Consider the following 13992-nt stretch of genomic DNA (forward strand, 5'->3'; position numbering starts at 1 on the left):
AGAAATGACAAACAGGTCAATTTCCCATCGATGCTTGCCCACAGATAGTCCAATGTATAACTATCTTATTGATTTATAAGCTTTTAACCCTTACTCCCCGGATATATAAAGGCGTTAAATAAGTGAAAAGAAAATAAAGTAGCTTTATTTTTTCTTATAACTATACTTGTGACTTTTTTAAAAGAAATAAAAATAACTGGTCGTGAATATAAATTCGACACATTTCCCCTCTACAACTTTCACTCAACAAATACAAGTATTTTATCTCATAATCACTTACTTCCTTCTCTTTTTAAAACTAAGTATCAAGACATAAGTACTTATCGTCAAAGTGTTTGTCGATCTACAAAAATTTTAATTTATAAGCTGTTAGGTTAAATGTTAATAATGACGATTTTTTTTGCAACTTGTTTTAATTTTTTATTAATTTAATTTTAAAATATATGTTTGTAAATGTTAATTAAATTTAAAATTTATGATTTAAGATAATTAGATTTAAAATATATTTATTTTAGTTAATTTAAGTAAAAAATTTAGACTTATAAACAAAATTATCCAAACACTTATACAAATTTTTAATTTTTATCTATTTATCACTTATAATCCACTTATGCATTTTAAGCAATAAATTATTATTCTTAAATTTTTCAAAAGGCACCATAAGTTGTGGATCTGTTTTCAGACATGAACATGTAAAATGTGATTTTCAGAGTTTTTATTTTAAAAAAAATTCACAAAGAAGCGACAAAAAATAAAACTCCTAAGATGCCCAGTAATGGCTATCTTTTGATAAAAAAGGTTGGGAAATAATTATCAAAAAAAGGTCTATTTTTTTTATTTATGTACAAGTAAAAATAAAATATAGACTTAATCAAAACATATTTAACAATATTAATGTAATAATTTAGACATGAGAAAAAATAGTCAACAAAAATTACTTATTACTTATATATTATAAAACATTTATTAGGTTATTATTATAGTTTAGTAGTAATTAATATAAATGCATAATGTACATTAAAAAACATTTATTAGGTTCTTATTATTATAGTTTAGTAGTAATTAATATAAATGCATAATGTACATTAAAATTGTCATGCAAGTAATTAATAAATTTGGTTGAAATTTTTATAATTTTAAAAAATTACAATTAACATTATATAATATTAGAATATAAAATTTAAAAAGTATTAAAAATATATATATAGCTAAATTAAAAATACATATATACATGTATAAAGATTAGGGTCGTAGCCTAGGGTTTTAGAGGGGATGACATGGATATCATTATAGATTTGACCTTCACTCAATGTAGCATGCTGATAATGTAAAATTATGCCTAACATGTTTCAGCGTTGAAGTAGTCTTCTTTATAAGTATATTTTTAAAAGTTTTGTTTTCAGGTAGATATTTTGGCTAACAAGTGCACCCTTCTTGGAGATATTTTCGGTCCTAATACACGCCTATAGTCTCAACTTTTAAAACAAAAATAAAATTTAGTTGACAAAATAATAAGTCATTACAATCCGGCTATTAGGAAATAGAAAATAATAATTAATTTTTTTAATGTTAAAATTTAATTTTAATTTTCGTTAATTGAATTTAAATATTACGAATATAGTTACGGATTTCATAAATCGAAACTAATCGGTTGATATACCTATTTGTGATTTATCAGAAATATTTTGAAAAATCGGATAATTTATCAAAAATTTAGCAAATTGATTTAATTTTTTAACCGATTTATCAAAATTTTATAAACCAATTTCTCCATCATAATATTGACTATTCATAAGAGACTTTGAATTACTGACACATGAGTTTTTATACACGTGTTGAAATTTGAAAAAATACATTATAAAAAAAAGGTGTAAACAGTAAGATATTTTGGGATCTTCTGATCCCAAAGACCCAAACCGCCAAAGGAGATGGAAAAGCGAGAACCCAGTGGGTGATTGGATAAAAACAACGATTTTTTTTACATAATAATTACAAAAATAACGATTCTTAATATGCATTGGTGGGCGGGGTGTTACATAATACGCAAGTAAATTGGAGTATTATATAATAATTATGTGCAAATTACCCGAATAAAAATGCTTATCTTCCGGATACATTTTTGAATTTTGATACTTGGTATTGCCTTCCTTCTTTCTCACTTCAAACACATAATTTATCGGTCACACATAGAGCCGGCCAAACGGGCGGTTTGGCTCGGCCCGACCGGAAATCGGCTCACCTGAAAATCGCGTAAGTCGGCTCGTCACGTGCCGATTCAAAATTCGGCACAAACCGTCTATACAAATGAACCGAGCACGAGTTGGGATCTGGACGAACCGAGCACGAGTTGGAATCTGGAAGATCGTAATCGGCCCGGCACGACTCGCTAAACCGGAATGATTCAGTCGAGATCGAACCGCTCGGCACGGCCCGCCAACCGCCCCGCAGATTGCGAGTAATTCCCACATGCCAATGGCTTCTTCTGTCTCTGTCCCCTCCTTCTAATTAATAAAATTATCACAATTTTTTTAACACATTTTAATTAATAAAATTATCATAATTTTTTTAGAGGCCCAAATCAATTGTGACATTCCTTTTTGCTAGTTTTAAAAAATCAATTTGAAATACATTTGAAAAATTAAGTCAGCTTGGGAACTAAAATTAAAATGAAATAGATAAATAATTTGTAAATATAGGAAGTGAACTAGAAAAAAGAAAAAGAATAAAACAAATAATTTATAAATATGGGAACAGACTAACAAGAATAATAGTAACATGAAGTCAGTAAGTTAGTAACAGACAAAAGAAGAAAACGCAGCTCGCCAATTCGCGGTTCAACCGCGAATTATTCGCCACGCACTCCTGAAAACACGCGCCACACATGAACCGTTTAATTCATTTAATTCGCGGGGCGTTAACGATTTACTCGTTTGATTGTTCGGCCGGGTTCGCTACAGACCATTAGTTTTTACGGGCCGTTCACGGCTTTACTGATTATCAATTTGGCCCGTCAAAAATTCAATCCGACACGCTCGGCCCGTTCGTTTGGCCGGCTCTGCTCACACACGTATACTCACACATACATGCTAACCATATTCATACTTTTTTTTATTAAATCAAATCTACTAGTCGATCATGTAATCAACCAAGTTGTTTCCTACGATTCCTACCATATATGTATTGAATAGAAAGATTGAGATTTATTTGCGTACTCAATTGCTAGTAGGAAAATTAGTCGTGTTTTTTAAAAACGTGTACTTTGCTTAACAACGATAACAAATTTATTATTATTTTTTTTATCATTTTTGCGAACCTAGTCGTAAGTTTTTTAAAGAAGCAAAAGGAATTAAGAGTAAAGAAACCCAGTTCTCAAATTGGGCCCAATGATGAATTTCATAACATTCTTTGCCGACAACAGCCATGCTTCGTATGAAACCCCAATTTTCCAGCCCATTAACTCCGTGCAAGGATGAGTAATGCATAGAATTTTAGAGCAATATGCACGATGTTTTGCATATATTTTTAAAATTGTGCAAATCTTGTACTTATAATTTGAGAATAGAAAAATGCATATCCCAAATTATCCAAAACAATATTTTGTATATAATATCTAAGTTTTTTTATTACGGTTATCGGAAGGCTATTTTTGAAATACCAGATTTGTACCGGAAGATTTGAAATAATGCAATTCGTGTACCTATAATTTTAAATCAAAAATTATAAAACTTGTAGTACCAAAATGGACTATTTAAAAAAATATTTATTAATATGAATCGTATTAAAAATTTAAATTTGAAGTTGACACAAAAAATAAAAAATAAATTTAACGAGTTTCGCTTAATTTTATTTCGGTTCTTTTTATAATAGTTTTTAATTTAACGATGATTTAAAAAAGTAGTATTTAACTATAAATTATCTAGAAATTGACGAGAAAAGGTAGTTGCAAATTATGTATTTGAGGCGGTGTTTTAAAAATTGGTTTAGGCGGCCGCTTAGGCGGCGCCTAGGCGCTAGACGGTGGTAAAACGCCCCGACTCGGACCTAAGCGGTGATTTAGGCGTTTTTTCAAAAAATCGGGTCAAAATCGGGAATAGGCGGGCTAGACGGTCAAAAATCGGTCCTAGGCGGTCTAGGCGGAAAATAATTAAAAAAATATTTTTTTTACGTTTTTATAATTTTAAATCATTAATTTCATAATTTCACACAATATCATGTCAATTTATAATATAAATTATTGGTAAGAAGTAATAAGTAATTTAATATATTTATTTTCTCACTTAAAATATAAAAATAACATATTATAATTAATTTAAAAGTGTGAATTAAAATATAGTTAATATTGTAAACTCAATAATTAGTACATAACGCATGTCAAATGTGTAGATATTGTTTAATACCATTCTAATTTCTTTTTTCAAACAAATATTTGACATGTTGATCATTATATAATTATAAAAATTAAAAATAATATTTATATCCTTCCGATTAGTATTCCGATTAATCGGTCCGATTAATCTCCGACTTACCGATTTCTGGAACACTAATTTGAGGTCATCTATTTATTTCGAGATCATACAGCCCTTACTAAATTGATCGTCTACTATCATGATTAGAAAAAAGTTGAATACAAATTTTTTATGTCAATTATTTAGAAAGATATAACATATCACCCGAAATCCTTTAATCTACTATCATTACTATCAGTAAAAATTTGGATACGATTCCTTTAGCCAATATATTCTGATTGGTTATAGTTTCATTACTAATGATGAACTCTTTAGCAAGCAAAAATTTTATCAATTAAATTGAGTTTAAAAATGTCATCAAGATAACTCGTAAATATAGGCAACCGATAATAATTAGATTATGTCTGCGGACACACTAAGAAGACTATAATTATTATATTTAAACATTTTATTTGATATAAGTAATAGATGTATATACTAATTTTAATCATTAAATTTTAGCAAATTATTAAAAACATTACATTTTCATGTTTTTTTTGAGATTTTACTACATTCTGAAAATATTTACAAAATTAAAGTTTACAACTAAAAATAATATATATATATATATTTACATTTTCTAAAAGGTAACTGATTTTTTTTATTTCAATTGAATTTGCATCAAGTTGCAAATATTTATTTTACAACACTATTTTAAAAAATCGTATTTTTGGAACTAAAAATTTTAAAAACTATTTTTGTAATTTATTTTAAAAAAATCGTATCGTAAAAACATCTATTTTTTAACCAAAAAAGATATCAAGATAGAAATGAAACCAGTAACTAAAAAATATAAATTCAACACTGCCGGAGAAACTTTTGACAGTTGAAACCCAATTTTGAGAATCACTTGCATACATACAACCTTATCGCTAGCACAGAGAGATAGAGAGACTGAGAGAGACTGGAAGAGATTGAGAGTGAGAGAGAGGGGGAGAGGGAGAGAGAGAGAGGGGGAGAGAGAATGGTACTGTAATTTAAGTACATAGATGAGTGTATCAACAATGAGATTCACTGAACTTCCATTCCGCAACACAAACCCACTTATCTCACGCACTTTTTTGTTGTGTTCTACTAAACCCTTATCTTATTCTTTCATTTTACTTAAACCCTTTTCATCTCTCCGTTCAAATTCCCCTAAAACCCCTCAAAAACCCCATAAAAACCCTCATTTTTCCACTAGAACCCCTTCTAATTCAACTGCCCCTTGGCTTAACAAATGGCCCTCTTCAAAACCCACCTCTCAATTACCCTCGAAACAACCCGAAAGGCGCAATCTTGATGTTCAAGAACCTGAAAGGCGCAATCTTGATGATCAAGAATTCGGGAATGCGGGTGGTAGTGGTAGGACTAGTGCTATTGAGAGAATTGTGTTGAGGTTGCGTAATCTTGGGTTAGGTGATGATGATGAGGAGGAGGGTGAGGAGGGAAATGTTGTAGAATTAAGCGGGGATGAGAAATTAGGGGAGTTGTTGAAGAGGGATTGGGTGAGGCCGGATACGATATTGGATGAGGATATGGAGGATGAAAGTGTGTTACCATGGGAGAGAGAGGTGGAAGTTGTGGAGGATTTAGGGGTTAAGAAAAGAGCGGTGAAAGCGCCTACATTGGCGGAATTGACAATTGAGGATGAGGAGTTGAGGAGGTTAAGGAGAGTAGGGATGAGTGTTAGGGAGAGGGTTAGTGTTGCTAAGGCGGGGGTTACGGGTGCAGTTCTTGAGAAAATTCATGATCAGTGGAGGAAGTCGGAGTTGGTTAGGCTTAAGTTTCATGAGAGTTTGGCGAGGGACATGAGAACTGCTCATGAGATTGTTGAGGTTCGTTTTGTTCGAGTTCGTTTTATGAAATGTTAGAATTGTATGATTCTATGGGAGTGATTTACTGTCATGTAGTTTTTTTTAGTTCGTGATTACACTAAGATTTCTTCAAGCATTATAATTAACTTTTTACAAGTGTAATAGCATGTTTTATTAAGTGTAGGAAGTTTCTGCATAATGTCCGTAACTTGTGAAATCAGTGATATTGCTAAATAAGTTTGCAGTTTACATAATTAAATCTTACAGTGCATTACCCTGCTGATTCATAAAATTTCTGGCCTAGGCAGCGCTACAATATTGTTCATGTGATTATTATAACTTGAAGCATGATAGAAGATTTTAATTGATCAAATTCCAGTTGATCTAGTATATGGTGTTAAAGTGTCTGCTGATAAAGTGTTATCACAATGATTTTATGGTTTTTTTTGTCTTGTGTCGTTGCTGAAGTGTTGCAAACCATTAAAATTGAAAACTAGACTTGTAGCTAATTCCAGTAAAATTGTACAGTTGTTTAGAATGATATGCTTTGTATAATGGTACAATTGTATAATGATATGCGTTTAATTATATTCAATTATACTTCTGTCTCGAAGTATATGTCCTGATTTTGTAACTGGATGTTTTAAAATAAATGATAGTACATTCTTGAGTTTCTACGCTAAATACCGTATATCATTTTCTTTATGCTAAAAGTATTGGGAAATACATTACATTGGGAAAGATGGAGTCGGAGGAAGCTGTCATGCATTGGATAGAAATTTAGTGGAAGTGGAGGACTATGCAAGATTAAGAGTTCCCAGTAGCGAATGAAAGAATTTAATTTAATATTTTAAGTATTTAATATTGTAAGTATTATTGCAGGGTTTATAAATCAGCAGAATATAGTCCAAACTCACTTTTGAATCTGAAACATTAAACCATTGAATTCCTGGGAACAACAGAAACATAAGTAGATAGCTGTAAGTAATTCAACTACCTGACTAAGATCAAACCCAGCCACAACTTTTAGATGCTAGTCACTCAAACAAAAAAACATAGCTATTGCTTTCATTTGATACAATTCTAACATAGTTTTTGTTGCATTTTACTCTGCAAAAATCATGCAAGCCTTTTGGTTTACTATCTAATTTTCCAGTAACAATGGCCAGCGTCGAACAGGAGGATTAGTCATATGGAGATCTGGAAGTGTTATGATGGTGTACCGGGGAAGTAATTATACCGGGCCTTCTTCACGACCTCAATCCACTGAGAGAGAAGGCGATAACCTGTTTGTCTCAGATGTCTCTTCTTCTCGCGGTACAAGTGGTGCTGATGATATTTCTATTCCATCAAATACCAAACCATTAGTAACAGGCTATGTTGGAAGCATGAATGAAGAGGAATCTGCATTCAATAGCTTGCTTGATGGTTTAGGACCGCGATTTGATGATTGGTGGGGCACCGGAATACTTCCAGTAGATGCTGATTTACTCCCTCAGAAGATTCCTGGATACAAGACACCTTTCAGGCTTCTTCCAACTGGAATGCGACCCCGCTTAACAAATGCAGAAATGACTAATCTACGAAAACTTGCTAAATCTCTACCATGTCATTTTGCTCTTGGTATTATTCTTCTCCTTTACATCATGTAGTTGGTTTGCCACTACTATATACTGATATTACTTTCGCTACCTTCCTTTACAAAGGGAGAAACAGGAATCACCAGGGATTGGCTGCGGCAATAATTGAGCTTTGGGAGAGAAGCGTAGTAGTGAAAATTGCTGTGAAACGTGGAATCCAGAACACTAACAACTTATTAATGGCTGAGGAAATAAAGGTGTGTCAGAGTTTTCTTGTCAGGCGGCAAGTTTCGCTTTATTTTATATGGTTTGTTGCCTCAGAAAGTATGTAACTGTTTAGTTTCTGCTAAGTAGCAAAGTTCACTAGATAAGTGGCAGTTAGATAATTACTGTTTGTGTAATCTATTTGGTGAAACCCAATGGTGTTATGACATTAGTGTGGATGTGTGTTAATATCTATGCAATACATTGGTCTTGGAAACACTTAATTACTTTGCTCAAAACTTGTAGTATATACCAGAAAATGAATGAAGCTTTGTAACTTAAAAGATTTAACTATCGCAAAGATCCGTATCTAATATCAGAACCATATGACAGACACTAACAGGAGGTATCTTGCTACTCAGAAACAAATACTATATAGTAATATACCGTGGGAAGGATTTTGTTCCTAGAAGTGTGGCTACTGCTTTAGCTGAAAGACAGGAAGCGACTAAAGAAATACAAGATAATGAAGAAAGAGTTCGCAGGGGAATAGTAGAAGCTGCTTCTGCCAGTGGTTCAGCTGATATTGAAGATGTAGCAAAATCAATAGATGATGCTGAAGATAATATACAGATGGAAGCAAGGGAGGCAACTTCGATTGATAAACCAGGACCACCACTTGCTGGTACACTGGCAGAGTTTTATGAAGCTCAAGCCCAATGGGGAAGAGAAATATCCGTAGAGGAGCAGGAAAAGATTATCAAAGAAGTGTCAAGATCAAAGACTGCCAGAAGTGTCAAGCGGCTTGAACACAAGCTATTTATTGTAAGTATGCATCTCTGTACTTTCTGTTCTAATATCAAATTCTAAGCTTCATACTTGTTGCCAATGTTACCTGTCAAAAACTATAGATAGCTGGATTACAGAATAAGAACGCCTTAAATTGCCATTTTGAGTTGATAAACTTTTCCGTCTTTAAAAAGGCGTCCTTTTACAGTTATTTATTTGGATCTTTGTTGCACTATATACTATATTTAATGAACAGCTTATAGTTAAATAAGATGTCAATAGAGATAATTTTATAAAATTTTATGCAGTTTTTCACCTGCAAAGAAGAACTCTGAACTTTCAAATGTCAATTGGATTTTTTTTCTTTTCAAATTCACTAAAAAATTGTAATAAGGAAATATTATTAATTAATTTTGATATGAGATTTAGGTGTGGCTGTGTCCTTTATTTAGAAAGAAATACATGAATACATGTAATAAATGTAGATTATTATATTGCATTTACAACTGACAATCATCTATGAAATACAAAACAAGTATTTTGAAATTGATATTTCTGCATTTTCTCATTTTGATAATTTTGTGTGTGCACTTTAGTATGGTTTATTCGAACCATCGAAAAGTATACTCTGTATATATGTATGCTTATACAGAGAGAGATGAGAACCATGATTCAAACTTGGTTTTAGATTATTATTGCCCTACTATGTATATTGTATCATGAATTTTGACGGCCGTGGTCATGTATTATGTGTAAGCTCTTTAATAGAATGTCTATTATAAATATTGACAGGCACAGGCCAAAAATTCCAAGGCAGCTAAAGAGTTGGCTAAAATACGTGAATCCTGGCTTCCTGTTGGTCCTCCTGAGGATCAGGAAACGGTTACCGATGAGGAACGAGTCATGTTTCGTAAACTGGGGCTAAAAATGAAGCCATACTTGCCACTTGGTGAGTTATAGTTTTATTATTAAAATAACGAGTGTCTGAAATTGAGTGATTGAATGTTAACATGGTGATCTACAGGCATTCGTGGTGTTTTTGATGGAGTAATTGAAAACATGCATTTGCACTGGAAGCACAGAGAACTTGTAAAGTTGATTTCAAAACAAAAGGATCCGGCATTTGTTGAAGAAACTGCAAGACTATTGGAATTTGAAAGTGGTGGAATACTTATAGACATAGTACGAGTTCCAAAAGGTTATGCTATTATTTACTACCGTGGGAAGAATTATAGACGACCTATTAGCCTGAGACCAAGAAATCTTCCAACAAAGGCACGTGCATTGAAGCGTTGGATGGCATTGCAGCGATATGAGGTTCATGCATCTTTCAACTCACATTTCTATAAATAAAGTATGATCTTATGCATGCCCATTGCTGATACACTACCATCTATCTCTCACCTTTCAGGCTCTTAGTGAACACATAGTGGAACTTGAGAAAGCAATGGAGCAATTGAAATCTGAGAATGTAAGTCGTGCATTTTTAATTCTATTTGATAGATGACGCCTTTCAGTACAGTAACTGGACATTTCCAGTTCTACTGGTTTGATATCTTGCCGGAACTCTTTACTCAAAATCTTTGTAGTTGTATTTAATACCTCATCGGCACATAATGATAGTGCCATATTTTCATCTGTTTATTTTCACGGAGAATAGCTAAAAAGTGGTCATAATTAGTCGTGTTTCTCCATTCAGTCACAATTCTATGAATAGGAAATTTTCCAAGAGGAAGAAGAAAACCTCCTTGTTAGTTCTTGTACGAATTCTATGAAAATGAATAGGATATTTCCTCAGAGGAAGAAGAAAACCTTATTGTTATTACTTGTACAAGGAAAGATAATGTAGGGTTGATGGGTTGATGCTAATGTTGACGCATTCAAAATTAGATGCCCGGGCCTTTCTTATGGCAGAAAAGGATTTATATATACTAGTACTTGTTTGCCCCGGCTAAATCAAAAATTAAAAATTTGTAGTTATATAGTTAAGTCTTTTAGTTATATAGTATATATTTCCCCCCTTAAAAATATTGTGAAATATATTGCAGATAGTACTTCATTTTGTATTTCATTTAATCATTTAAGGCACTCTACTGATTTTTTTTTTACTTTTACTTCATAATCTATTGTCAAAAAGATTATATTAAAATTATTGATGTAATTTATACATTATTTATTTTAATTAACCGTAAGTATAAAATAAAATTTATGCTAAAAGTTTCTACTATATGCAAATTTTTAAATTTAAAATTATGTTTATATGTTTATATATATTTTACTTTGTTTTCAAATAATATTTTTAGTTCGGATTTGAATAAATTTGAAGCAATTATTGAGTGTATTGTAAAACCTTATCTCCCAATATTAAATTCATTTATAATTTTATAAATATGTTTGAAGAATTGAAAGTGTTATTTTAATATAAATCGTAGATAATAAGAAATAAAAATTTTAGAGTCTAATTAATAATTTGTTAAAATAGCTCTGTATTTACTTGATTGAAATAAGTATTCAAATTACAAACACCGCATAGTTGTACTTTTTTTTAATGAAAAAAAAGGTTAAAATTATAAGTTTTGATCAATTGAAAATTGTACCAATATTACATTATTAGGTTGTGTTGAGTTTTGTTTAGTTAGTTTGTAGATAAATTATAAGTATTTAGTCATAAAATATTCCTTAAACAAGCATCAAGATTGTATATACTAATGATATGAAACAGTTATGGATATATAAAGATTTTGACTTAACTACTCAAGTATTGATTCCTTCGGTAATTACTGAAATTAATGATGCTTGTCCTTGCAATTCATGAAAGCTTATATTATAATCTTAAATATAAACTTCATTGTTCATTCTACGTGTTTTGGGATTTGATTTTTCATTTCCTTCAACTACCGACAGGGTGATCCAAATGACAAAGTGGGGAATGAGACATCGGATTCAGATGATCATAGCCAGATAGATATCATCCTAAATTCCAACATGGTGAGGTTTCTATTTTTACACATTACTAGCTTAAATCCCGTGCCATGCACGGGTTCCCGTTAATATTTAAAAAATTTATTTATCGTGTTATATTATATTTTTAAAATATTTATATAAATATTTAATGATTACAAATTTATAATAAAATAATAGGATAATATGTGGTCGTAATTTAGTAGAATAAGTAGACTAAATCTAGTAGTTTAACAATTTAGTAGTTTAGCGGATATATAACACTATTCATTTAATTTTTAATAATAGAATAAGTTGTGGTTGTAGTTTAGTAGGATAAGTAACACTATGTTTAATAGTTTAACAATTTAGTAGTTTAGTGGATATATAACATTATTTATTTATTTTGTAATAATCAAAATTAGTGAATAACAGTTGAACCAAATTATACCCCATTCCGGTTATTATAATATACTACCTCCGTCCCGTTCGATTCTATACGTTTACTATTTGCACGTATTTCGAGGTTTCTATAAAGTATAGTTTGATAATGTTATTTTCAATTTTTTTTTGAATAAAAGTTTAAACATGAAACTTTTATTCAGAAATTTTTTTTTTAAAAAAATATTGCGGAGTTATGTTTTAAATGAGCATTGAAAAGCAGGCCGAAAAGTAACGTATAGAATCCAATGGGACAGAGGGAGTAGTATAGATAGTATAGATGTATGTGTGTGTTCTCTGTTAATTTTGGTTCAGAAGTTGAGATCTCCATCATCCACCAAAGTTTCCCATTTCATGTTCTTTTAATTCTAGAAAAGTTGCAGTTTGAGTGTGTGACATGGTTCAGACCTTTAAAAAGTAAGCCTCACCTACTCATGTCCCAGTTACGTGGGGCCAATTTTACCTGTATAACACTGTAACTACAACATGGTAAGCTGTTAACGTTAGAAGTATACAGATAAGTTTGAGACTGAGTGAGAGAGAGGAGGGGTTGTTATATTTATTCTTGAGATTAATTTCAGGCAACTACTTTTATCAGTTGGAGATATTAATGAGACTGTGCAACACTATGCTCTGGCACACTCTGATAAAACCTCATGAGAAGCTAAACCAAGCAGCCAAGTTTCACATTAATGTACAGAAACTATTCATTGAAAATTAGAAGGAGATATGGGGAACTAGTTGCATCCAGAGTAAATTTGAGACCTTCGCTTATTCTTATATCTGATACCATGTCTACTATATTAAACATATGAAATGTTATTAATATCCATGCTCAACACCTGCCATAGTGGACCAAAGGACCAAAATACCCAAAATATATGAACTTGCAGACTGCAGTTCCATCAGGTAACACAAAAGAAAATGTTTTGATGCTGGTGGCACCTTAGTAGGCTAACTGTATAGCCTCCGGGGTACCAGCAGGCCAATCACTTCTTTTACATCATACACAGTTCATATAGTGACAAAATGGTAAATTGATCAAGGCAGTGGTTTGTAATAAATATCGACACGAATAACAAGCAATTCATCAGTAAATACTAAATCATGTCTTTCTCCTTGTGTGCAGAGTGAAGATGAATGGAAGAGTTCTGATGAAGATGAAGGAGAAGATCTTGAAGACAGTGATAGCGACAATTTTGATGATGATGATGAAGATATGGACTATCAACCATTGTGAACCATGCTTGTGAGATGAAGGTTTAACAATTTGGTTAATTCTTCCATGGGATAGCTTCATATGGGATATCAAGTGTTATTTAGGCAGAGCTAATCAGCTTTCTTCTTGTTTATAGGTCAAGAAATAACTAACGATTGCTTTTCACGGCGCACATTGTATAATCGATACAAAAAGTTGGTGTTTCTGAAACACTACCATCCAGTGAGAAAAGTTACAATGATTATGCATATCGAGAGAAAATCTCATATGAGTACGTCAAAGTCAGGGGAGTATCTCCATCATATGAAGTTCCGTTCTAGTTCTTGAAGAAAATATTTCCTGAAGTTAGATAATTTAGACACTTGGACACTCGTTGCATGAACACAATGTTAGTATATAATAGTCTGTTAAGTTTAGGTGATGCTGAAAGTTGTAATGAACACCAAGGAAAAAAGCATGTATTTCATTATTTCTCTTATATTGTAATCCCAGAAGTAACCACTATTATCAGAAAATTG

At 31.7% G+C, this 13992-nt stretch overlaps 1 protein-coding gene across 1 annotated transcript; it reads left to right on the top strand.

The window, feature by feature from the left end:
• Positions 1 to 5325: 5325 nt before the first annotated feature.
• LOC141692420 (CRM-domain containing factor CFM3, chloroplastic/mitochondrial) lies at positions 5326 to 13952 on the top strand. The gene is made up of 10 exons (XM_074497248.1): positions 5326 to 6322; positions 7471 to 7924; positions 8008 to 8138; positions 8479 to 8910; positions 9667 to 9823; positions 9899 to 10191; positions 10286 to 10345; positions 11779 to 11862; positions 13385 to 13515; positions 13611 to 13952. Exons 1-9 carry the CDS (start codon positions 5495 to 5497, stop codon positions 13493 to 13495), a joined length of 2550 nt encoding a protein of 849 aa, XP_074353349.1. The 5' UTR covers positions 5326 to 5494; the 3' UTR covers positions 13496 to 13515; positions 13611 to 13952.
• The last annotated feature ends 40 nt before the right edge of the window (positions 13953 to 13992 follow it).

The sequence above is a fragment of the Apium graveolens genome, chromosome 10 (assembly GCF_009905375.1).
Source record: "Apium graveolens cultivar Ventura chromosome 10, ASM990537v1, whole genome shotgun sequence".
NCBI lineage: Eukaryota > Viridiplantae > Streptophyta > Magnoliopsida > Apiales > Apiaceae > Apium > Apium graveolens.

Coding starts and splice junctions, on each gene's coding strand:
- LOC141692420 (XM_074497248.1), top strand. CDS start 5,495: ATGAGTGTATCAACAATGAGATTCACTGAACTTCCATTCCGCAACACA. Junction 8,139..8,478: donor TAATGGCTGAGGAAATAAAG/GTGTGTCAGAGT, acceptor ACCATATGACAG/ACACTAACAGGAGGTATCTT. Junction 8,911..9,666: donor TTGAACACAAGCTATTTATT/GTAAGTATGCAT, acceptor AAATATTGACAG/GCACAGGCCAAAAATTCCAA.